The 26,910-nt window shown below is 46.2% G+C and overlaps 1 protein-coding gene across 3 annotated transcripts in view; it reads left to right on the top strand.

The window, feature by feature from the left end:
* Positions 1–22,324, top strand: part of LOC147623316 (mitogen-activated protein kinase kinase 1a-like) — a 59,886-nt gene extending 37,562 nt beyond the window's left edge. For all 3 annotated transcript variants that reach the window (XM_086821435.1, XM_086821436.1, XM_086821438.1), the window contains exons 7-8: positions 21,781–21,826; positions 22,090–22,324. In XM_086821435.1, the coding sequence (XP_086677561.1) occupies positions 21,781–21,826; positions 22,090–22,173 (130 nt within the window). In that variant the 3' untranslated portion in view covers positions 22,174–22,324. The remainder of the gene's footprint in view (positions 1–21,780; positions 21,827–22,089) is intronic.
* Positions 22,325–26,910: the final 4,586 nt, after the last annotated feature.

The following is a 26,910-nucleotide window of genomic DNA, read 5'->3' as shown; positions in this document are numbered from 1 at the left end:
CACATTCAGGACAGCCACTAGCAATTCGAATGCTATGCTGTCATATGCAGATGTTGAGGGTGCTCTTCTTCAAGAAGAGATGAACAGGAAGAACAATTCTGTTGGAAAGTCCAATGCAATGAATGCACGTGGGAGATCCCAGCAAAGGGGTAAAAGCCAAGAACGGGAAAGGAGCAAGTCGCGCTCCAAAAAGGACTTGGAATGCCATTATTGTGGCAAGAAGGGACACATTAAAAAGCAATGCTACAAATGGAAAAATGATCAAAAGGAAAAGGGAAAAGGCAAAGACAAAGACAAAGATGAAGCCAAAGATGTAAAGCCAAAGGGCAAAAGTGGAGTCAAGATTGAAGAAATCAATGTGTCACATGCAGGTGACAGTGAGGATGAGGTCCTATTTACGTCTTCACTTGATGCCCATTCACTTCTTACAGGTGGTCATGGTATGCACTCATGGATCATTGATTCAGGTGCCTCCTTTCATGTCACATGTTGCAGAGACTTGTTTGTCAGGTATACTTCTGGCAATGAAGGAGTGGTTTATTTGGGTGATAACCATGCATGCAAGATTCTTGGCAGAGGTGATGTGAGGCTTGTATTTTCAGATGGCTCACAGCTTATGCTCCATGATGTCAGGCATGTGCCTGAGATCAAGAAGAATCTGCTTTCTACTGGACAGCTTGATGATGCTGATTATGTTACCACATTTGGTCGTGGAAAGTGGAAGATTAGTAAGGGCTCACTGGTTGTTGCCAGAGGCTCTAAGGTGGACACTCTTTATTTCATGCATGCAGGTGTTTGTCACCATGCTAATGTAAATGCAACCGAGCTGCGGAAATTTCTATGTGGCATAGCCGGTTGGGACACATGAGTGTCAAGGGAATGGAGCAATTGTCTCGTTTGGGTTACTTGCCTTCTCTAAAGTTTTCAAGTTTTCAGTTTTGTGAGCATTGTATATATGGTAGGCAACTACAGTGCCCCCACAAGAAAGCTCTTGGACAGAAAGATGCTCAGTTAGAGCTTGTGCATACTGATGTATGTGAGATGCCTTAGTTTTCTTTGGGAGGGGCAAAATACTTTGTGTCTTTTATTGATGATGCCACACGCAAGGTGTGGGTTTATCCTCTTCGTTTGAAGAGTGATACATTCTCAGTGTTTCAGAAGTTTGTTGCTCATGTGGAGAATCAAACTGGCAAAACACTGAAGGCTTTGCGTTCCGACAATGGTGGAGAGTATATGTCCAAATAGTTTCAGGACTTTTGTGATGCTAAAGGCATCAAGAGGGAGCTCTCTACTCCTTATGATCCTCCACAAAACGGGAGAGCAGAGAGGATGAACAGGACCATACAGGAGAAGGTCCGTTCTATGTTGTCACATGCTGCATTACCTCATGGTTTTTGGGCTGAAGCTGTTATGACAGCCGTTCACCTTATAAACAGGTTACCTAACACGAGGCTTGGTGGGAAAGTGCCAGAAGAAGTATGGACAGGGAAGCCTCCGTCATACAAGCACTTGAGAGTGTTTGGTTGCGTTGCGTACGTGCACATACGTAGGGAAATGCGCACCAAACTTGATCCTAAGTCTCACAAATGCATATTCCTAGGATATGGTGACAGAGGTGAAATGGGGTATAGACTTTGGGATCCCGTGAATAGAAAGATTATACGCAGCAGTGATGTCATTTTTGATGAAACATGCATGTATAAGGAGCCTGCAAGGCAACAGGAGCCTAGCCGAGTCATCTTTGATGATGATGGACATCATGGACAACAACCAAGGGCTGTAAATCAGCCATTACAGCAGCAAAACCAGCCCTTAAATGGTGCTGAAAATGGTCCAAATGGACAGCCAGACATGGCAGAAGATATCCCTATGGATATACCACAGTTAGAGGAGATACCGGGCATGATTTTTCAGCCATATGGCATGGAACAGGAGCCACCAATGGGTGATATGCAGGCTGGACAGCAACCTGCAAATGATGGTCATTGGGTACGGAGGTCCACAAGACCCTCCAGAGCCCCTGACAGGTTTGTTCCAGGGGTTGACTACATGATGCTTACTGACTGTGGGCATAGTTGCATTCAAACGCGTTTGATACGCGAAGCAAACGTTTACAAACGTTTGAAAAAAAAAACGTTTGAAAAAAATTTCAAACGTGGACTTTTTTGGGGGTTTTTTTTAACGCTTCGTCGCCCATCGCATCTCTTGCGCCCCCGCCCACCGTCTCTCTCTATTTCGCCCCGCCCATCGTGTCAAGGGAGTCGAGCGTATCTCTCTTGCAAGTTGCGCCCACTCTCTCTCGAGTGACGAATCTGCCCGCCCATCGTGTCTTGACTCTTGAGTCTAGACTCTCTCGAGTCTCTCTCTTGCTCGACTGTGCAGGCACAGCAGGTTGAGGCAGCCCTGCACAGTGCACATAGCCGGGCAGCCCATCTCTCTCTCTTGCGTGATTGTGCAGGCACAGCAGGCTGAGGCAGCCCTGCACAGTGCACACAGCCCATCTCTCTCTCTTGCGTGACTGTGTAGGCACAGCAGGCTGAGTCAGCCCTGCACACAGTGCACACAGCCCATCGATTCTCGAGCAGCAGTCTTTCTCTACTGAAATTTGAAGGCCCAGCACTGCCACTCGCACTAGTGTTTGAGGTGCTTCATGTTATGATGTTTTAATGTTCAAGTAAATATGGATTTGTTTAAAAAATGCTAAAAAATTAGGGTTGCGTTTGATTCAGGTCAAGGGTTTGAATCAAACTCGTATCATACTTTCATACTCGTTCGCGTTTGACGTTTGATTGACGTTTGAAAAAACTATGACTGTGGGGAGCCCTCATGTTATAAGGAGGCTTCACAGAGGGCAGACAAGGCTCTTTGGGAGCGTGCCATGAAGTCAGAGATGGATTCTCTGCATTTGCCTGCAGGCAAAAAGGTTTTGCCATGCAAATGGGTTTACAGGCTCAAAGTTGCACCAGATGCAAAGCCAAGATACAAAGCCAGGTTAGTGGCTAAGGGCTTCAAGCAGGAATATGGTGTGGACTTTGATGAGATCTTCTCTCCAGTGGTCAAAATGACCACACAGAGAGCTGTGTTAGCTTTGGTTGCGCATGATGATCTAGACTTGATTCAGATGGATGTGAAGACTGCTTTTCTTCACGGTGATCTCCATGAGGAGATATATATGCAACAGCTAGAGGGTTATGCAGTGAGTGGAAAGGAGAAGCTTGTATGCAAGCTGAAAAAGAGTCTTTATGGGCTCAAACAGGCACCAAGGGAATGGTATCATAAATTTGATACATTCATGAAATCCCAGAAATTCAGGAGAAGTGACATAGATCACTGCTTATATACCAAGAAAGCTTTGGATGGCAGTCTATTGATTCTCATTTTGTATGTTGATGATATGTTGATTGCCAGGAAATCTCGTAAAGAGATGGATGCCTTGAAGCAGAGGTTGCTTCAAACCTTTGATATGAAGGATTTGGGTGATGCAAATCACATTTTGGGTATGCGGATACTTCGGGACAGAAATCAGCATGTGTTGTATTTGTCTCAGAAGGAATACATTGGCAAAGTCTTGCAGAAATTCAATATGGACGAGGGGAAGAAGACTAGTACTCCTTTGCCTCCATATGTGAAACTCAGTGCTATGGACAGCCCACAGTCAGATAGTGGCAGGGCTGATATGGCCAAGATTCTGTATGCTTCAGCTTGTGGCAGTCTCATGTATGCCATGGTTGCTACTAGGCCGGACATTGCATTTGCAGTAGGAGTGGTTAGTAGATATATGGCCAACCCTGGCAAGAAGCATTGGGAAGCAGTGAAAGGTGTCATGAGATACCTGAAGGGCACACAAGATATGTGCATTTGCTTTGGCAAACAGGATGCATTAGTGCATGGTTACACGGATTCGGATTATGCCGGTCATCCAGATAACCGGAAGTCTACTACCGGTTATGTGTTTACATTCACAGGAGGTGCTGTGTCATGGATATCCAGGATGCAGAAGTGCACTGCCTTATCTACTACAGAGGCCGAGTATATTGCAGCCACTGAGGCTTGCAAGGAGGCATTATGGCTATCTCGGTTAGTGGTTGATTTGGGCTATACAGGGGATATTCCATTGTTGCATTGTGACAGTCAGAGTGCCATCCAGTTGGCAAAGAACCCTGTTTTTCATGCAAAGACGAAGCATGTGGATGTGAAGTATCACTTCATCAGAGAGGTGATAGAGAACAAGCAAATTCAGCTTGTTAAGATTCATACGGATGACAACCCGGCTGATCTGTTGACAAAGAGTTTGCCTCCGGAGCGGTTTGCTCATTGCAGACACTTGATGGGCATTGGATGAGGCCAGTTTCAGTCTTGATATGGCCTTGTATATTATCATGTACATGCTGATTTTTCTTTTCCTTCATTTAAGGGCACTTTGCCTTTAAGTGGGAGGTTGTTGGGGTAAAGGCATTATGCCCACCCTTATAGTGTGTACAAGCCCATAAGTTATAGTACATAGTACACTTAGTACTTTTAATGTACTAAGTGCACTATGTGTACTAGTGCAATATACATGTGTGATAGGGGAGTCACACACTCATTCCCATGAGTTGACTTATCCCCAAAACTCTCTCTCACTCCCTTGCTTCTCTATGTATGTCTCACACACATGAATCTCTAATTCTAACTCTCCCATTCAGTTGTGGCCCATGGCGACTGCCTCCCGCTCTGACAGAGCAACCTCGTGTATGCATACATATCCAGGGTCGCGTGCTAAGTCTGCCACTATGCGAACGACCAAATGACAAATCGCTGAGGCATCCACACTCCCGGGATCCAAGAAAAAATGAGCCAACTCCCATAGTCGGCCTATCACATCTGTCACCTCCAGATCGCTCACATGATGAGAAAACTCAACTGCGTGAGTCTTCAAAGTGCTAAGAGCGAGCTCTAGAGTCCACTCCCGGTCGCATGGGCCACATAGAGGGAACGAGAAGGCCACCGCTGAATCAAGTGCCTCCTCCCCGCGGGCTGGAGGTATCACTACATGAACTCGGATGGGTGCTGGCTCATGGGGACCCTCTGCTCCAAAAAGCCGTGTGAAGGCGTAATCAAAAGCCTCCGAGCGCTGTCTAATGCCGAGGCGACTCAGCCGACTGCGGATAGATGATGATATCGGTGAAGCCCGAATCGGCATGGTAGGTCTCCTCTGTGGTGCTCGAGCGAGGTCGGTGCTTAGCGCCCTCCGGACTGCAGGTGAGCGCCAGGGGACTGCCAGTGCCTCCCGGGAAGGTGAGGCGGGCGGGGGGGGGGGAGGAGGGGGGGGCGAGGGGGGTGGAGAGGGAGCCGCTGCCGAAACCGGAGCGGGGACGGGAGGAGGCGAAGGTGGAAGCGAGGCGGTGGGAGGGGACGGGGGTGGGGAGGGGTGAAGGAGGGGGTGCTGGCATCTCCTGGTCCTCAGTCGTCGCAGGGGTCTCCTCCTGGAGGGGAGCAAAGCTGTTCCTCACGGGAACCCAGTGTTGCTGAGACTGTGGCTGCTGCTGCAGCGGTCTCTGGGCGTGCTGTTGTGGCTGTCTCCCTCGACGGCGCCCCTGTCCAGGCTGCCACTCCGAGGTCTCTGTGGCCTAAGCAGGTGTCCCGGAGGCCGCCTGCCGAGCCGCATCTGTGGGCGGGCCATCAGAGGCCTGCTGCTGTGGTGAGGGTCGGGAGCAGCTGGGCTACCTTCTGTAAGAGTTTTGGTGTCTGACATCTCCTTCCTTCCTAAGGTCATTCAGCTACCTAGGATAGAGGGGGGATGGATTGATCAGATAGTGGAGTTCTCGGGGCTCCCGAACCAGTGCTTCATTTGCAGGCAGGTCGATCATCTGGCCAAGGCCTGCCCTCGCAAGAGACCTGGCCACCACTGAAGCTGCTGTGGGGCCAGTCTCTAGTACCGAGCCCAGCAATGCTCCTAGCCTAGAGAGGAGCGGAAGATACTCCCGGCGGAGTCCAGGGAAGCAAACTGTAACATGGAAAAGGCGTTCTCCCTGCTCAGCCCGCTGCAGGGTCAAAGCCATGCTGCCAAGGTCTGAAGAAAGCCCGAGCACCCCTGATGTCAAGGGGACTCATGGCTAGGACCTTGGCCACGCTCTGGGCGGTCTCGAACTCGATCTGGTGATGTCCACGGCCCAGTAGTTGTACGTCGAGGATCTTGCCCACATCTGCAAGAAGGCGGGCCTGGAGAAGATCCCGGATCTCCCCTCTGCTGGGGCGAGTGCCGACTATATGGCAGATGGTGGAATGATCCTGGAGGCGTTCCACCTCTGCGGTGAGGCTCGCTTCCTCTTCTGGCGAAAGAGAGAGCCTGATGGGGGTGTCCTCAGTGGCGGGCGAGGGGGCTGCGGGGGAGTCCCTCTGAGGCGGGGCGGGAGGAGCCTCCATCAGAGTCTGAAGCTATGGCGAAGGCGAGGTGAAAGCGGAGATCCTGCAAGAACCGAGCTGCACACAGAGAGGCGGAAGACGAAGGCCGGAGAAAAAAGGCAAAAACCCCCCGGGGGGCGGAAATCAGCAAGAAAAGGGGGGGGGGGGGGGGGGGGGGGGGCGAAGCGGCGAAGGAGTAGCCCTAGGGGGGGGGGCTGCGCGCAAGAGGGGTGGAGGGGAGAAAGAGCTAGCGGAGGGGGGGGGTCGGGGCGCTGCAAAGGGGAGGTGGGCGCGAAAAGGAAGGGGGGGCCGCGAAGGCGAGGAGGGGGCGCAGTAGCGAAGGCAGGTGGGGGGGGGGGGGGGGGGGGGGCAAGGGGAGGTGCGAGGAATGAGGGGGGCGCGAGGGGGCGAGCAGGCAGGTAGGCGGGGGGGTGCAGGTGTGCAGGTAACGCGAGCAGGGAGGGGCGGGAGCTTCAGCGAGCGGGGTTCAGTCTGAATCCAAGAGACATCCGTCACGCTTCTGTGCGGAAGCGATTAACATGATGTCTGACTGAATGATTGATGGAATGAATATGATCTAAGGCTGGTTACCCTGTAATGCTCTAATACCAATGTGACATGTGAGGGATTTAACCGTCGTAAACACAACCTTAGGCTTACTAAACTGCACTTAATGATGCTTAAGAAAAGACAGATAGTGTCAATGCAATGCATATTAGATGAATGGGTTACAATGAGATCTAAATAGATCTATGATGCTGTCCTAGATGAATATCCTTCTTGGGATGAGAAGAATAGGCTGAATGTTGATGCTGAGGGCTGTTCCTTGCTCCAATGCTGAGGTTCACCCTTCGATGCCGGCTTCCCTCTATGTAGGAGATAGGAATGATGACTTGGATGTTGAATATGCTGCCTATATGCTGATATACTGAATGAATTGCTGTCCCACTGACTTTCCCTTGTCTCCTGGGAAGGAAACGCTGAAGGGATGGCTTGGGACTGATGCAATGGTGATCTGATGATGAAACGCAGATGCTCTTCAACACTGAGGAGGTGGATGCTCTATGCGTTTGCAGATCTGATGGACTGAACCAGCCACGTAAAAAAACACACTCGGAAAAACGTTGAAGGAGGAGGCCATAAATTCTCAAAAAACGCTGTTGTAAACACGGCAACCAACCACCAGGCCTGCTCCAAACTCCACGAGAAAATGCAGATGCAATAGCCGAGTGTTGGACCGCCATTGGGAGGCACCAGAAAGAGGCGAAAATGCAGATGGAGGGGAGAGGACAACAACAATGTAACATGCAGCGGAAGTATTTGTATTGGAGGATCCTGTCACACAAATGCTCACACCGTCTTCTGAATCCTGAGTTTCGCAAGTTTAGCAATCCACTTTTAAGACTTCAAACTTTAAGAGATGAGAGAGAGAGAGAGAGAGAGAGAGAGAGAGAGAGAGAGAGAGAGAGAGAGAGAGAAACTGTACACCGTATGGGGTCCCGAATTACCCACCGAAGGGCCCCCTATCCCGTTACCGGAATAGTATTTGCTTTATTATCTTTGAAGAGACTGACGATAAGCCAAACGCAAGATCTCTGAAGACTAAGAGTCGGGCTGAACTCTACACGGCTGTAGAAGCACCAATGATGTCCAATCTCGAGCCTATGCACTCTTCCCAATGGAATGAGGGAGGGATGCAAAGTTGAGGCTGAGAGAGGGGCTGTTTGGGACTGTTCTAGACTGTGTATGAATGCTGTAAGTGAATATGAATATTGCGTTTTACCTTCACCTAGTGGCTAGAGCAAAATGATGAATAGATGAATGCTGAAAACTGTATGGATGCAGAAAACACAAGGTTGAATGTTGGCTGAATGTTGAAACTGCTGCGTTTTGCTGATGTAGGGGCTGAATGCTCATGCGTTGATGCGTCTAGGCTATAGGAGGAAAACGCTGAGGTATGAGGGCTGGAAACTGCAATCGCTTTATGCTCCTTGTGCTGAAGGCTCCAAGCATTGAATGCTCTATGCTGAATATGATGAATGAATACCATGTTGAGCTATTTATATGGGCCAGATGAGCTAGTCGGCTGGCTACAGGGCTGGCTAACTGCTCATGTCCACATAAAATATATAAAAGATGTATAAAATGTTGGAAATTGTGGGAAAAATACTAGAAAATTCCTAGTAATATTCTGATAAATACTAGATGATATCCGAGGATTCTGCAATGGTCTAGATGCAATGAATGAATGATGTGCAATATGTAGAATGCTTTCTAATGCAAACCCTAAGGTTTCTACTAACTCTACATGCATGAATGCGTCTCTTGAAGTGGGTTAAGGAACTTGGACTGACTGACTGTCTAAGGCTGAGAATGACCTATGTAGCTCGTGCCTGACTTATCGTGGACTGAGGATTACAATGGGGTCAAGGGATCCAACAACGTGGATGATACAAACTAGCATCAAAAGAGTCTCATGCATCTTGAAGACTAAGTCGAGTACCTGTCTCCATAGGTGTAGCCACATGTTTACAGTCTTCACGATTAAACCTCTTCAATAGCTTCTGTATATATTTAGATTGCAGCATAACAATGCTATCATTGCGCTGCATAAACTGAAGCCCCAAATAGTAATGCAAGGGTTCCAAATCTGACATCTCAAACGATGACTGCAAATCAATCTTAAAGGTTGAAATCTGATCTATATTGGGTTCCGTGAGCAGCATGTCATCAACGTATAGAACGATGACCAAAAATGTGTCCTTACTTCTCTTCACATAGAGGGTACTCTCTGCTGGACTGTTGCAAAAATCATTTGCAACCAAGTATGCATGAATCTTCTCATACCATGCTCTAGGAGCCTGCTTAAGGCCATAAAGAGCCTTTTTCAACCTGCATACTTTAGACTCTTCTCCTTTCACATCAAAACCAGGAGGCTGCGATACATACACCTCCTCATGTAAATCACCATTCAAGAATGCAGTCTTAATGTCTAACTGTCAAATCCCCATAGGATCTCCTCGTAGAACGCTCCTGGTACAAGACTCGAAACCTGCAAACAAACTAAACAAACATGACGGGGGTGCAGGCTGACTCACCTCCCAACCTCGACAACCGTGGGCAAGCCCACAAGTCTTGGGGCATACGACAAATATCATCCTTAAAGGTACTAATACTGCTACAATGTTGCACTGAGATGATGAGCTAGCTTGTCACCATGCACTACAGTTCAGAGTGCATGTGACATTCCCTCCTGTTTAGCTTGGCGGCAGGTTCATGGCTTCCAAGTAGTCCGCCCACAACTGGGGGGTACTCTTGAAAGAATTCCTCGTCTAACCATATGGATTCGTGGGTACCTCGATCTCAGAAGTTCGTATAGAATTGACGTATTCGTTGATCGGAACCATGCTTCCAAATGACGAAGAAGGATATGCTCGGACTCACGATGACTTCGGCTTCGTCTACCACGTTTGGCTGTTGTTCATCTGAAACATAAAAAACTTTTGGTCCAACATATGGTTTTAGCCAAGAAACATGGAAAACATCATGCATCGTCCAACTGTTAGGCAATTTCAACTTCATGGAGACATCACTTAGCTTTTTAACTATTGGAAAAGGTCCAAAACTACGGAATGAAAGCTTGAGACAACGTTTGCCCGTTTGTTTCAATCTTTGTTTCATGATACGCAGATAGACCCAATCCCCTTCCTTGAAGTGGACATCTCGTCTTGATTTATTTGCTTGTTTGCTATAGGCTTCCTTTGCTTTGGTCAAGCGGTCCTTGACTGACTCAATGATTTCGGAAAATGCTTCCGTGGTTTTATTAGCCTCTAGAGATGGAGACACCAATCTCGTTAAAAGAGAGGAGAAACGGCGACCAATGGCTGCTTCATATGGAGTCCGTCCGACACTGGATGAATGAGTATCATTTAAGATAGCTTGGACCAATGGAAGATAATGTTCCCATTTGGACTGTTGGTCATGACAATATGACTTGAAAACATCAAAGGCCAACTGGTTATAAATTTCTGTTTGGCCGTCTGTCTGTGGATGGAATGCACTAGATAACTGCAACTTAGTTTCAAAGTTTTCAAATAATGCTCTCCAAAAATGTGAGGGAAACTTGGAATCTCTATCTAAGGTGATGGTGCTAGGCAAACCACAAATTGGGTACCAATGCTTGAGAAAAAGACGGGCTACGTCCTCAGTTGTGCCGAATGCTTGCATGGGATGAGCATGCAGAATTTACTGAAGCGATCCACAATGGTAAAACATTGAGTGTTACGGGATCCGGTGGATGCTGGTAGAGGCCCTACAAAGTCCATAGATATGTCGATGAAAGGTCCGTCGGGGATAAGCAAAGGTTGAAGTAAACCAACCTTCTTTGTATGTGGAACCTTTACTTTTTAACAAATCTTATAGGCTAGAACATGTGAATATACATCACGTCTCATTTTTGGCCAATAAAAGGACCGTTCTAATTTGTCGAGGGTACTGTTGATACCCCTATGTTCTCCAACTAAGGAGTCATGGGCATCATGGAGAAGAGCCGATCGCTTTTCCCGAATGACACAGAGGCGGTTCTTGAAGAATAACCAACCGTTCTATACTGAATAATGGCCAGGCTCAGAAGTGAGGGCCAAATTATACTGAGTACCAAACTCAGGGGAGTCGACATATTGGTCTTTCATGCTATCTAAGTCCTTCCCTGTGATTTTGAGAATGGTAGATTCTTGGACTGCCTGGATGCTGACCTTTTGACCAAGAGCATCTGCTACTGGGTTATGCTTACCAGGGATGTATTCAATCATTCCTCCAAACTGTTGGAAGAGTTGACTCCACCTGGCCTACCGATCACTCCACCGGGCATGGTTTGAAGCCATTTAAGTGCTTGGTGGTCTGTTTTTACTGTGAAAACCTGTCCATAAAGAAAAGGCTTCCAATGTTTGAGCGTTGTGATCACACCCAAAAGCTCTTTGTCATATACCGAATAATTCTTTTCGGCGACATCCAACTTTCTACTGTAGTATGCCACGAGTCTATTGTCCTGCTGGAGAACTGCACCTATGGCTACATTGCTTGCATCGGTAATGACCTTGAAAGGTTCATCCCAAGAGGCTAACTTTAATACAGGCACTTCTGAGGCAGCTTTCTGGAGTGCACGGAATGCATTAAGTGCCTTGCCTATGTGACTGGGACTTTTTGCTTGCGAGTCTTCACCCCCTTGAGCAAGTCGGTAAGAGGTGCTGCAAGGTTGGAAAACTGGTGGACATGGGTACTATAGGCCTGACAAAGACCTACGAAAGAACGGATTGCTTGGGCGGCGGTCTGAGGGATGTCCCAATCTAAGATTTCCTGAACCTTTGATGGATCTAGTCTAATCCCATCGGAACCGATGATATAGCCCAAGTATTGAACTTCCTTAACACCGAAGATAGACTTTTTGGCGTTTATGTAGAGCCCATTATCTCGCAAAAGTTGCAAGGCTTTCTCCACATCTTTCTCATGCTGCTCCGCAGTGGCTGAGAAGACTAGTATGTCATCAAGGAATATGAAAACACACTTCCCAATGAGGATTGCGAAAATCCTAGACATCATTTTTATTGAAGGTGGCAGGTGCATTTGTAAGCCCAAAAGGCATGACTACGAACTTGTAGCGACCACGCTCTGTCCGGAAAGCTGTTTTTGGAATGTCAGCTTCAAAAATGCGGACCTGATGGTAACCACTCTTGAGGTCGATCTTAGTGAAAAATTTAGCATCGTCTAAACGCTCCAAAATGTACTCAATCCTTGGTATAGGAAACTTATTCTTAATGGTGAGTTTATTTAATGCCTTGTAGTCCACACAAAGGCGTGCAGACTTGTCCTTCTTTTGGACAAATAGGATGGGTGCAGCAAATGGTGAGGAAGAAGGCCGAATGAATCCGGCTCCAAGAGCTTAGATACCTGTCTTTCTAGCTCACCCTCTAAGGTCTTGGAAAGACGATAGGGAAACCTCTTAGGAGGTTCTGATCCAGGGACCAAATCAATATGATGGTCCTTAGGACGGGATGGAGGGAGACTGGGCGGGAGATCGTCCCTAAGCATAATGTCCTGATGTCTGGATAGGAGGTCTGCTAACTATGGGACTGAAGATGAGAGAGATGCTACCCATGAGGTAGAGGCTGTTTGAGCACGAACATAAAGTAGTGCTCCTTGTGCTCCCTTGCGGATAGCTCGTCGGGCCTGGAGATACGAAATCAATGGGATACCAAGAATGCTTCTATTCCCACGAATCATGACAGGCTCAGGAAAACCTTTATAGATAGTAAAAGTGTCCTGTCCCCAATCGGGAATAGTCTCATAGTGACGGAACCAGTGAATTCCTAAGATCATGTCACACCCCAACAGAGGTGAGACGATGAATCTCGTTGGAATGAGGTCTTCTGAATTTCAAAGGCAAATTGCTGTGCCTTCTGAGAAATGTGTGTGCGGAGACCAGGTGTGAACCCGTTCACATCCAAATGATAGGGTACTAATGTGCAGCTCATCTTGTTAGCCAACTGGGCAGAGATGGCGTCTTTAGAACTGCCCATGTCGAATAGGACTACAAACTGTCGGTCCTTGGCAGAGCCATAAGCTCGGATGAGGCTTTTTTGTGCAGCATTGCTCTCACCCTCGTGCTTAGCATCAAATACCATGGATGGCATAGGATGCGAGAAGGTAAAAGTTGAACCGCATTGGTGGTGGTAAGCGGGGCTAGAGGAGCTGGGGATGCTACGGCAATTGTGGTAGAAGGGGCTATGGTGGCTTGTTCCGCTTGCCATTTGTGGCAATCCTTCTTACCATGCCCTATGATGTGACAGAAAAAACATCTATTCTCTGATTGGTATTTCTTTTGCTCCTCTGGAGGAAGATAACCTCCAGTAATGCTTGCTGTAGCCTTTTCATGGGGGGTTTTCTTAGGCTTGGATTCTTTATCCTTCTTACCCTCTGAACTGGAGCTATTACTGCCGTCCTTCTTAGCATCTTTAGAAGATGCATCACCTTTCCCTGGCTGTGCAGCAGTTTGTTGCTGTTGGGGTTTGGTACTGGACTGGGATGACTGTTTGGGCTTGCCTCTGTTCATCTTCATTTCTTCATTTTTAGCGAGAGTCAAAGCCCGTTCATATGTATCGGGTTCAAAGTTGCGAACTGTGAACCAAATGTTAGGATCCAATCCACGAATGAATTGCTTCATCTTGGCCTGCGCAGATAGCCCTAACTGCTGTGCTAAAGTGATAACCTTTCTGAAAAACTGAAGCACTGGCGACCTGTTCTGTATGAGTCCATAGAACTCATCTGCCAGACCGGTCATGTACTGGGGCAGGAGGAATCTGGTCTTTTGGTCATGGACAAATGTATCCCAGCTAAAAGCTGTGACACTTGTGGTCTGGTCTGTATGAAGATTAGACCAATGCTGCCACCAAGTGACTGCCTCACCTGTGATGGGGAGTCGCTACGTGGACTCTATCATGAGGATCTGTGATCCTAGCTAATGGAAAATGAGGAGTAAATTGATGAATGGACTGATTAATTGCTAAATGATCACACTTACCATCATACTTAGTAAAATTTGGTTGACTGCGAATGACGGTAGTTGATGCTGCGGATTGCTGGCTGGTGGCACGTAAGGCAGGGGATGCTGAAGAGAGGTGCTGGTATCTAAGATGAATGGCCTTCTTTTCCCTTTGGTGCTCGAGTAACATACGTTCTCGATCGAGCTCTTGTTGGTGCTCCCGAGCGACAAGTTCAGCTTGACACCGGTCTTCGTCGATCCTGCGTTGGGCTTCCTCATAGTCCTATCTATCTGCTTTCTCTTGTTGTAGCGACTAGCAGGGTGCTGTCCAAAGAACGCAGCAGCAAAAGCTATGAATCTGGAAGAAAACGCAGAGGAGTAGGTGCTGAAAACAGGGCTGAATCTGGGGCAGCAGAAAGGTTGCTAAACCGGAAGTGATGATACCATGAAAGAGTGCACAAAGCAAAAGCAGAGTGGCACTAGAATGTGCTGAACAGAGAGTGCAAGAGAGAGAGAGATATGGAGCAAACTATGCTGAATATACTGAACCAAAACAGTCCCAAGCAAGAGACACTGTTAGTCTCATAAGTGAGGGAGCAAAATATGTACAAGACTGAATATGAAATGAGAGGCCAGCACCCACTATTTATAGTGGGGAAGTGCTGGCCGACTGGAGCTCATAAACAAGCCGATTGGAGCTGTTGGACATGGCCGATTGAAAAAATGCCAGAATGGCTGGGAAAAATCCCATAAAAATAGTAAAAAGGGGTGGCCAGCCACAAGGAAGGGCCATACAAAAGGGGACCAAATGGGCACCATAAAAGAGCAGAAACTGGGGATGAAAGTGCTAACACTACCCGTATCATTTCTTGGGGCACTGTCGCCTCAACCATTGAGGCTGAGATTGTCATGGCTTTGAGGAGGAAGGTGGGGGGGCTAGTCCTTCAGGTCTCTCACCTTCGCATTTCGGTAGTACTAGTCCCAAACCCATCTACTGATCATTGGACTCCTGTAGGCATATGCGCACTTATGGTAGTGCTATGTGTGAACAGGGCTTAACCAAGGGCACTTTTTCCCATGTGGTTTTTCCCCTTGGACATCAAGTATGAAAGGACATTCTAACATATAATATTTTGTACTTCTATATTATATGGATGTGGCACACATGCAAGGGTTGACTTGCATTTTGTGGATACCACAGTTTTGGCTCTCTCTCTCTCTCTCTCTCTCTCTCATTTCTGTGTGTGAGCTTCTCTACCCTGCACCTAACCCTAATGTGCAGGTTTGTGTGTGTGTGTGTGTGAGTCCAACACCCAACATTTGGTATCAGAGCTGGGAGCTGGCCCTGGAGTAGTGCCTGTGCAGAATCTGCAGAAAAAACTGTGAAATTTCGTCGACGCTGTGTTTTTTCGTCGCCTGCGAATTTCCGTCGACGCTGTGTTTTTCCGTCGACGTCCGTCCGTCCATTCCGTCGTTGCTCCGCCGTTCGGCCGCCAGAAACGGGCGGCACTAGTGGGGAGCCCACCACCTCCACCCAGCCTCACGGGCGCCAGCCTCATTTGCGGCCGGCGTTCCAGCGGCGGCTCCACCCAGGTGCGACTCCCACCTGCCGTCCGTCCGCCGGTGCTCGATTGCCAGCGTCGACTACCCAGACCTGTCAACGGTCAGCAGTTCCGTCCCGGCTGTTCCGTCCCCGTCCCGTTCGTGTTGCTGCTTCCTTCCCACGGCTTCCGTCCATCGCTTGCCGTGTGTACCCTTCGACCTTCCGTTCCGGCCAGGCTGCCTCCGATTGCCGTGCGTGCCCGTCGACTGTTCCGGTCAGACTGCCACCGTCGACTCCGTTCCGGCCAGAGCCCGCCGCCCGTTGTGTGTTCCGCTGCCGCCGGGTCCCTGGCGCCGCCCCAACCTTCGCCTGCCTCATCGCCTCTGCTGGTCCGCCACCGCCAGCGCCGTGCCCGCTTCCACTATTCCCACCTTCCGACTTGAGCGCCCGTTACCTGCGGCTCCTCCACGCTCTGCACGCATCTTGCTGCCCCGTTTGGTATCACCCGCCTGCAGCTCGTTGAGGCTCCACTTGCAACGTCTCCACCTACTGTGCTTCCGTACTTCATAAGGTACCTTTGTTTCAGCAAATAGAAAAAAAATAAACAAAGAAAACAAAGGAAGATTTGAAAGCATGCAGGTGGTGGATTCAGGCAAATTGGGGGATTTCTCAATTTCAGGACAAATTGAAAAAATTGGGCATTTTGCTTTGCCTGCAGTTTGGGGGTTTTCAAAATTGAGGTCAAAATTGGCAAATTGAATCTCTTTTACATGCAGAAATGTGGGGCTTTTGTGAAAATTGGCCAATTAGATGCACATTGAAGCGATTGGAGTGCATAAAAATTGGGGATTTATTAATTGGAGCATGTAATTGGGCATTACAGCTGCGATTTGTCGCGTATGTATTCACATTGTGTGTAATTGGACAATTTGGTGCAGGTTTACACTTGCTTTGGTTTGCAGGCATAATTTTGCATAGGACATTTGGTTGCCTGGCAGTGCACATTGGTGCTTGGTTTGCTTGCAGATATATTTTGTTGACATGGCACAGAATGCTACAGATGTATTTGGTGTGCTCACCCAGGAGGACAAGCTGGATGGATCTAACTACTCCCTCTGGAGTTTCATGATCCGTAATTTGCTGGTAGCCATAGGGCTTTGGGGCATAGTGTGTGGTGATGACACACGCCCACTTACCATACAGCCAGCCACGCCTCAAAGGGGAGGTGCTCAAAGAGCTCCTGATGTAGATCCTGCTCCCACACAAGAGCAGAAGAGATGGGACTCTAGAGATGCACAGGCCATGTCATTGATAGCCCTTTCAGTGAAAAGGACTATTATTCCGCACATTCGTTCTTGCAAGACATCAAAGCTTGCATGGGACACATTGGAAGCAATGTATCAGGTACGCAACGAGGCAAGAGTTGCCTACTTGAAGCGGCAATTGGATCTTCTTTCTATGGATGAGGGTGACTCTATGGTAGATCATCTCACCAAAGTGAAAGATTTGCAGGAACAATTGCTCAACATTGATGAGGTTATCCCGGACAGACAGATGGTCACCAACACTCTTCATTCTTTACCGCCTTCCTACTTGGGTTTTCACACCTCTCTCAACCTCTCAATGAGAAGGGTGGTGATCCCGTCACTTTTGAAGAGCTCCTGGGTTTACTCTTGTAGGAAGAGCAAACAAGAGCAAACTTATCGAGCAACCGTGGTGGAGTAAAGGCATTTACAGCCAAGGATAAGGGTAAAGCAAAGAGCTTTAGGCATGGGGGACAACAGTCTAGCAAGGCTGGTCATGGACAGCCCTCTTCTAGTGGTGAAAAGTCTGACAAAGGGGATGCAAACAAGCCCAAAAAGAAGGGCAAATGTCACTACTGCCATAAACCTGGACACTACATCAGTGAATGTAGGAAGCGGATTGCAAAAGAGAAAAGGAAAGAAGCAGGCAATGCAGTAGCAGACTCTTCTGATGACAAAGCACAGCAATCAGCTAATGTAATCCAGGAAGAGTACACTTTTTTGGTCACATGCGCTAGTGACACACCAAGTGCTTCAGACACTGATATGTCTTGCATTGCATCTGACAGACAGAATGCATCATGGTATTTTGATAGTGGTGCTTCGAGCCACATCACTTCATGCAAAGATGTATTTCAGCACTTGGTTTATGCTTCAAATGGCCGCACTGTATCATGTGCAGATCATACCACATATCCAGTAAAGGGAATTGGTAATGTCATACTTATTGCAGCCAATGGTGCCAATATATGTATGAAAAATGTATTGTATGTTCCAGGGATAAAGAAAACTGCTCTCCGTCTCAGCCATAAACGACCAAGGTTTAAAGGTTGAATTTGAAGATGGGAAGTGTTTGGTGACAGCTATGACAAGCGCACTTATGATGCAAATACAGTGGCTGCCCACACTCCTGCTACGCATGATGCAGAGCTATGGCATGCTCGTTTTGGACATGTAAATTTTCAGAGTTTGATGCTTTTGGAGAAGCATCATATGGTTGATAATATGCCGCCTCTTGAGTCTCCACCAAGACTTGTATGTGAGGGGTGTATTTTGGGAAAGATGCAACGGAAACCATTCCCCAAAGAAGGAGCTGTTAGAGCAGAAAGTAAATTACAGCTCATACATAGTGATGTATGTGGTCCAATGCGGACACCATCCATAGGGGGCATCTTTACTTCGTCACATTCATTGATGACTACTCAAGGTTTGCTTGGGCTTACCCTTTGAAAGCGAAAGCAGATGTGTTTACATGCTTTCGACACTTTGTAGCAATGGCTGAAAATATGTGTGGATGTAAAGTCCAAACACTCCGCTCATATAGAGGTGGAGAATACATGTCAAATGCATTCAAGGATTATATGCTTCAAAAGGGCATCAAACACCAATGTACTGTGCCTTATACACCGCAGCAGAATGGTGTAGCTGAAAGGAAAAATAGATCTCTCATGGAGATGGCAAGATGCATGGTGAAAGCACAAAAGTTGGCTCACAAATTTTGGATGGAAGCTATAATGTGTGCAACTCATGTGTTGAACGGGTGTCCAACAAAAGCTGAATTTTTGTCAGTAGAGATGTGGTATTTGCTGAAAATTCAAAACAGCCCATGGTCAGCTTGTATAAAAGCAATGATACAGGCTTACAAGACATGTTTGATGGACTTTTACCCATTGCAATTAGGGGGGATTCAGATCAGCCAGCCCCTACACAAGAAAATCCACATGTAGAACATGTGGACCAGCCAGCCATTCAGCCCCCTTCTATGGAAGAAGTGGAAGATCTTGTCAGGGAAGAGCAAACAGCCATAGACACAGCCAAGTCAGTGCCAAGATGGTTGCTGAAAACTTTGCAAGAAAGCAAACTTGCAGCTCCACTCACAGGTAGAACAAGGGCTAGTTCCAACAATGCTTTGAATGTACATCGTGGGGAGTCTGCATTCGCAATGGGTGGTCTCTTTGATTCAGAAGAGCCTTCTTCTTATGAAGAAGCACATGAGAATGAGCATTGGTTGCAAGCTATGCAAGCTGAAATTTCTTCTATCATGAAGAATAATACATGGGATCTTGTGGAATTGCCTAAAGGTAAACATGTAATTGGAACAAAGTGGGTGTACAAAGTCAAAAGAAAGTTTGATGGTACTATTGACAGGTACAAAGCAAGACTTGTGGCTAAAGGCTACTCCCAGAAAAAGGGAATAGATTATGAAGAGACTTCTGCTCCTACTTCGAGAATGACCACAATATGATCAGTGATTGCATTGGCTGCCCATGAAGGATGGAAAGTGCATCAATTGGATATCAAAACTGCATTCTTAAATGGGGATTTATAGGAGGAAGTATATGTAAATCAGCCCATTGGTTTTGTAGTTCCTGGTGAGGAACATAAAGTATGCAGGTTGCACAAAGCATTGTATGGGTTAAAGCAAGCTCCAAGAGCTTGGTATGATAAAATACATGCCCATCTAACCAGCCAAGGTTATGAGAATAGTCCAGCTGAAAGCACATTGTATGTGAAGAAAACCGATGCCGATATTCTCATAGTCATCTTGTATGTAGATGACATGCTCATTACAGGTACAAGCAAAGCACAAATTTCAGATTTCAAAGCTGATTTGAAAGCTGAATTTGATATGTCAGATTTGGGGCCTTTACACTACTATCTCAGCATACAGTTTATGCATACAGATGAAGGCATTGTTATGCAGCAAACTAAGTACATAAAAAGTTTGCTAAAAAGGTTTCACATGGATGAATGTAAGCCCATTTCTACTCCGGTAGAACCAGGTGTACGGCTTACTATGCATGATATTGGAGAGCCTTTTGAGGCTGGCATTTACAGCCAGGCAGTGGGATGCCTCATTTACTTGTGTAACACGAGGCCAGACATATCTTTTGGAGTGTCTTTGTTGAGCAAATTCATGCTTAGCCCAGGCACAAAGCATTGGCAAGCAGTCAAACGCATCTTTCCTTATCTTAAGGGTACCCTGGATTTTGGTTTGTTCTATCCCAGGGGGGGCAGCTTGCAGCTTTATGCATACAGTGATTCAGATTGGGCTGGTGATTATGATACCAGACAATCCACCAGTGGGAATTGTTTTTTTCTTGGCAGTTCATGCATATCTTGGTTGAGTAAAAAGCAACCCACTGTTGCTACATCTACTTGTGAGGCTGAGTACAGGGCAGTCTTTACAGCTACAGTAGATTGTGTATGGTTGAGGAGACTATTGGCTGATCTTCGTGAGTGTCAGCAGACACCCACCACCATTCTCACTGATAGCCAGAGTGCTATGGCCGTGGCACGAAATCCAGTATTTCATGCACGTACCAAGCACATAGAGATTCATTATCACTATGTCAGAGAGAGGCTACATGCAGGGGAGATCAGTTTATTTTATTGCCCTACACAGGATAATGTTGCAGATCTATTCACAAAGGCTTTACCTCGAGAAAAGTTTGAAGCTTTCCGCAAAGCTTTGGGCTTACTCTCATACAGAGAGTGATCTGCTACCTTGTACAGGTTCACACTTCCACTACAGGGGGGATTTGTAGGCATATGCTCACTTATGGTAGTGCTATGTGTGAACAGGGCTTAACCAAGGGCACTTTTTCCCATATGGTTTTTCCCCTTGGACATCAAGTGTGAAAGGACACTCTAACATATAATATTTTGTACTTCTATATTATATGGATGTGGCACACATGCAAGGGTTGACTTGCATTTTGTGGATACCACACTTTTGGCTCTCTATTTGTAGGCATATGCTCACTTATGGTAGTGCTATGTGTGAACAGGGCTTAACCAAGGGCACCTTTTCCCATGTGGTTTTTCCCCTTGGACATCAAGTGTGAAAGGACACTCTAACATATAATATTTTGTACTTCTATATTATATGGATGTGGCACACATGCAAGGGTTGACTTGCATTTTGTGGATACCACACTTTTGGCTCTCTCTCTCTCTCTCTCTTTCATTTTTGTGTGTGAGCTTCTCTACCCTGCACCTAACCCTAATGTGCAGGTTTGTGTGTGTGAGTGTGTGAGTCCAACACCCAACAACTCCGAGGTCATGCCAGAGATGGGAGATTCATAGCAACATTATAGCCTGGCACATCTGGAGAGCTCGATGCAGCAAGGTCATCGAAGGCACCCACACTCCACCTGTGGAGTCTATTAGGAGCATTTGGCTTGACATCATATTCATACCCTCCGTGGCCTGTGGGGGAAGTTGCAGGGTGGCTCTGACCGCATGTGGAAGCGGCGGGAAGCCTTCTTGAGGCTCTAGCAGCCTGGCCCTTTTCTCACAGATAGAGGTGGTGATCCCACTTGGCACTACTGACCACCTGTGTGGTGACCCCCTCCCCCTCCCCCTCCCCTATATGAGATAGCCTTCTCCTCATAGCTAGAGGAGAAGTGCATTTTTCTCCTCTTGATTATTTGATCCTTGCCCTGTACATGGAGGTGTGTTTGTATCTAGCCCTTCATGGTTGTATTTAGCCCTTCGTGGCTGTTTTTTGTTAACTAATAGAAGGACATGTTCCCCCCCCAAAAAAAAGGACAACCAAGTAGTACTTCTAGTATTGAACAACCAAGTAGTACTTCTAGTATTGAACACCTAACAGTGAACTTTTTGAGTCAGGCTGATTGGAGGTCCACTATACTGTTGGGAGTCGACCATTCTCTTCTTTTTCTGTATTGTTGGTTGGTGTTTTTTTGTGTACCAACATACCTGTTTTTTTTGGTGATGGTTTAAACTAGTTAAGTTTGGCTCTAATACGATTTTTTTGTGTGCCACAGTTTACAAAAGGACCCAAGGTACAGGCTTTCAGCTGTAGAACTACTGGTCTCTCTCTCTCTCTCTCTCTCTCTCTCTCTCTCTCTCTCTCGTACACACACACACACACACACACACACATGCACAAAGATGAATTTTTGGGGGAACTTGTTCATATGCCTGTGCATCATCAGGGAAGATTATCATGTCTGTCTGCTTGATTTAAGAATTGCTTTGTGATGATATATCATCTGTAAACAGTCTTTTGCTGTTTGTGCTAAGCATTGAACAAACAATTTGGTTGAATAGTTTTTTTTTTTTTTTGGGATCAGAAACACTCTTTCATCATGAAGTATGAGAATCAAAGTGTTGACCTTCTTGCGGGTTTCATGAAGAACTGGCTTCCTATTGAATGAAATGTTTCATACAAATGCAAACTTCAGGTTGCTTTAGTGATTGTAATTTTTGTGAAGTTTTTGGAGCAACTGATTTCTATGGCACATTGTTGCATGTCTTTTGTGATCACCTTTGTCAGCTTTATATATTGATGTCACAATTTCAATGGTCTTCACTCATCTTGTATGATAGTTCTGGGAAAATTGATGGCTTTATCCATTATTCAACATTGTTTGACACCTTGTTCTTTTGTGAAGCTTTTGAAATAAGGCTGTAATGTAATATTTTCAACTAGAGGAATATATTTTCTAGGCCTCATTAACTCTTGTGCTTAGACGGTAAAATTATAGATGAAATTTATAGTTTAGGGTTAGGGTTACAGACACTTCCTCACCCATGGGATGGGCAAGATTGCATGCCTATCACAGCTAGTGGCTTGGATGGCGTCCGCCGATGGGATGCACCCTTATTTGTAATCAACCTTCCAATCGACACAGCCGTTCTTGAAGCCATGCTGGCCACTACCCACAGCCAGTGTTCAAACCCTATCCAGGTTGAAGTACAATAGCCACATAATAGTGACCCTAAAGATAAGTGTTCACATGTCCGGCCATAAAATGTGCCGGGTGGACCAAAACACCTATAAACTGAATATAAGTGAAACTAGGCTAAACTGGGGGAAAAAACCTCCACTAACTGAAGTAAAAAGTGTCCCAGTAATCTACTGATGATCACTAGCACTCCTCTGGGTGCATACACAGTATAAAACCCAACAAACCCCCCTGGAGTGATATGTGATCACTGTACATCATCCACCAAAAGGAAACAAATTCAAAGCACTGCGGAATGCTTCAAATTTTGGACGTGGTAATGCCTTGGTGAAGATGTCTGCCACATTCTGATCTGTAGGACAGTAGATCAGACTGATATCTCCTGCCTGGAGTCTCTCCCGAACAAAATGATAGTGAATCTCAATGTGTTTCGTGCGAGCATGAAACACAGGATTCCTGGCCACATCAATGGCACTCTGACTATCAGTATAGATAGGTGTAGGCTCCTCCACTGAAATATCCATATCAGTCATGAGACGACGCAGCCAAACACACTCAACAGTAGTAGTGTAGGCTGCTCTGTACTCTGCCTCACAAGACGAAGTGGCCGCTGTGGTCTGTTTCTTGCTTAGCCAAGAAATGCATGAAGAGCCAAGAAAGAAACAATTTCCACTACTGGAATGTCTGGTATCAAAATCACCAGCCCAATCTGAATCACTGTAAGCGTATAACTGCATGTCACCCCCCTCAGGATATAGCAATCCAAGAGACAAGGTACCCTGCAAATAACGGAATACACGCTTCACAGCTTGCCAATGTGACAACCGCGGGCTGTGCATGAATCTGCTCAACTGAGAGACTGCATACTGAATATCTGGCCTTGTATTACACAAGTAAATAAGGCACCCAACAGCCTGAGCATATGTAGTGGCATCAAAGGAAACACTGTCATCTTGTAGTGACAGTTTCATCCCAGGCTCCATAGGAGTACTAACAGGCTTGCAATCCTGAAATTTAAACTTCTCCAGAAGTTTAGCAACATAACGTGATTGCAACAACCCAATGCCTTTGTTATCCTGCACAAACTGTATGCCCAAATAGTAATGTACAAGCCCCAAGTCAGACATGTCAAATGTCTGTTGCAGTATCTCCTTAAAAGTTGCAATTTTGTCATCATTTGATTCCATGAGCAAGAGATCATCCACATAAAGACTGATGACCAGCAGATCTGTCTCTTCTTTCTTTACATACAGAGTGGCTTCTGATGGACTGTTCACAAATCCCTGTGTGAGTAGGAAAGCATCTATTTTTGCATACCAAGCTCGTGGAGCTTGTTTCAAACCATACAAGGCCTTTTTCAGCCTGCAAACTTTCCCCTCATGACCATGTTCTGCAAATCCCATGGGCTGAAATACATAAACTTCCTCCTCGAGGTCCCCATGTAGGAATGCAGTCTTTATGTCCAACTGGTGAACAACCCAACCACGATGTGCAGCCAATGCAATGACACACCTAAGTGTAGACATACGGGATGTAGGAGCAAATGTCTCCTCATAATCAATGCCCTTCTTCTGTGCATAGCCCTTTGCAACTAGATGGGCTTTGTACCTGTCAATGGATCCATCTGCATGTCTTTTCAACTTATAGACCCATCTACTACCAATTGCTTTCTTGCCTTTGGGCAGATCAACCAAATCCCATGTTTGATTCCTTTTAATAGAATCAAGCTCATCCTGCATGGCTTTGTTCCAATGCACATTATCTCGTGCATCCACAAATGAATCAGGCTCATCATCATCCTGTAAACTGGCTGCCATAACCAGATTCAAATCCATGATGTGTGCATGCTCATTGGTCCTTGTCTCCCTACGAGTACGACCAGCAAGAGGACCCTCTAAATGGCTGTCCTGTAATGTCCTCAAATACCATCTAGGTGTGTGTCTGACCTGTGGTGCCTGCTGCCCCATATTTGGTTCAGCTTCTGGCTCATTTTGCTGCTGAATTTCTGCACCACCTACATCATTTGGTGGCTGTCCTGTACCCTCATTAGTTGGATCACCAAGTGTGGAATGAAATTCCATAGGTAGTAGACCTTCAAACACATCATTTTCAGCCTGATTTGCCTCATAACCAGCCACGGATATTTCTGATTTTTCATCAAAAATCACATCCCGACTAGTGAATATCTTCGTGGATAGTGGGTCATATAACCTGTAGCCCTTGCTCTCACGGCTATACCCAACAAAAATGCATTTTGTGGCTTTATCATCCAGCTTCCTCCTCAACTCTTTGGGTATGTGTGCATATGCAAGACATCCAAAGATACGAAAATGCGATACAGAAGGCTTGCGGCCATGCCAAGCCTCAAAAGGAGTAATAGAAACCAATGCCTTTGTGGGACATCGATTCAAAATATGACAAGCACACATAACTGCTTCCACCCAAAAGATATGTGGTAGCCTTTTTGCCTTTAGCATACATCTGGCCATCTCCATGAGTGACCGATTCTTCCTTTCTGCAACCCCATTCTGCTGTGGAGTGTAAGGAGTAGTATACTGATGTTTTATACCTCTACTCCCAAGAAAGGAATTCAGCATATGTGACATATATTCCTCCCCTCGGTCAGAACGGAGAGTCTTGACCTTGCATCCTGACTCTGTCTCAACAAGTGCTACAAAGGCCAAAAATGCATCATATACCTGTGATTTCTGTGTCAAAGGATAGACCCAGCATATACGAGAGAAGTCATCAATAAATGTTGCAAAATAGAAGCAACCACCTAATGACTTCGTTTGCATGGGACCACAAAGATCACTGTGTATAAGCTGCAACTTTGCAGTTGCTCTTAGAGCCTGATCACGTGGGAAGGAAAACCTATGCATTTTTCCCAAAATACATCCTTCACAAATGTGATCTGGAGGCTTCTCCATGAGAGGTAGATCTGTAAACATGTTATGTCGCTGCATAAGCATAAGACTACCAAAATTTACATGCCCCATGCGAGCATGCCATAACTCCGCATCAACCATAGCTGGAGTAAGAGTGAATGCATGATAAGCAGACTGATCAACTGGTTGAAATGCATCCAACTGATAAAGTCCATGACATAATGTACCAGTAAGCATCAAGGTCAAGGCATTAACTTTGTCTCTGACCATGCATTTATCATCATCAAAGTGGACTTGCATACCACTATGTGCTAAAGAAGAAATGGACAACAAATTCTTCTTTATCCCTGGTACATATAAGGCATCTTTAAGGCGGAGAATGGAGCCATCAATGGCTGTGAGCTGAATCTCCCCAATGCCACGAACTGGATACGAAGCATTGTTGGCACACTGAACAGTTTTGCCAACAGGGGCAGGGCCAACATGACTAAACAAATCCCTGCGAGATGTGATATGCTTTGAGGCACCACTATCAAAATACCAAGTACATGCATGCTCTGTCAAACTGAGTGCCTGTGAAGACCAAGAGGCATCATAGCTGCATATATAAAAACAGTAATCCCTGTCCTCAACAAAAGAAGCAGTCTCTGGAGGAGCTTTAGAAGCATCATTAACAGACATCCCAGCTTCCTTTGCCTTCTCTTTGGCAATCCTCTTCCTACATTCAGTGATGTAGTGACCTGGCTTCTTACAGTAATGACATTTGCCCTTCTTCTTGGGCTGTCCATCACCTTTCTTGGTATCCTGTGAAGAACCACCATCACGTGAATTTTGATTTGAACTCTTTGGCTGAGTTTTTCCTTTCCCCTTTTGACCTGTAGTAAATGCTTGTTCAGCATTTGTGTTCATATTCATATTCTTCCTCATTTGCTCCTCTTGTAGTAAGAGAGCAACAAGTTCCTGATACTTGAGGGGTTCAACAGCATTCCTCATGCTGAGGTTCAAAGAGGTATGAAAAGCCAAGTAAGATCTTGGCAAAGAGTGCAAGATGGTGGACACAAGCTGTGTCTCAGGAATAATCTCATCCACATTGATGAGTTGCTCTCTTAAATCCTGCAGCTTGTTTAAGTGGCTAGACATATCATCTCCTTCATTCATTTTCTGATTTTCGAGCTCTCTTTTCAAAAATGAGATCCTAGCCTCATTACGACCAGCATACATCTGCTCCAAAGTCACCCATGCATTCTGTGAAGAGCCAGCTGAACGAATATGAGGTATAATGGACCTCTGTACTGACAATGCAATGAGTGACAAAGCT

This window comes from Cibotium barometz, chromosome 27 (genome assembly GCF_041138505.1).
Source record: "Cibotium barometz isolate CiBa-2024 chromosome 27, ASM4113850v1, whole genome shotgun sequence".
Classification (NCBI taxonomy): Eukaryota; Viridiplantae; Streptophyta; class Polypodiopsida; order Cyatheales; family Cibotiaceae; genus Cibotium; species Cibotium barometz.
The sequence above is the reverse complement of the archived record's forward strand: the minus strand, read 5'-3'. Positions and strand labels throughout refer to the sequence as shown.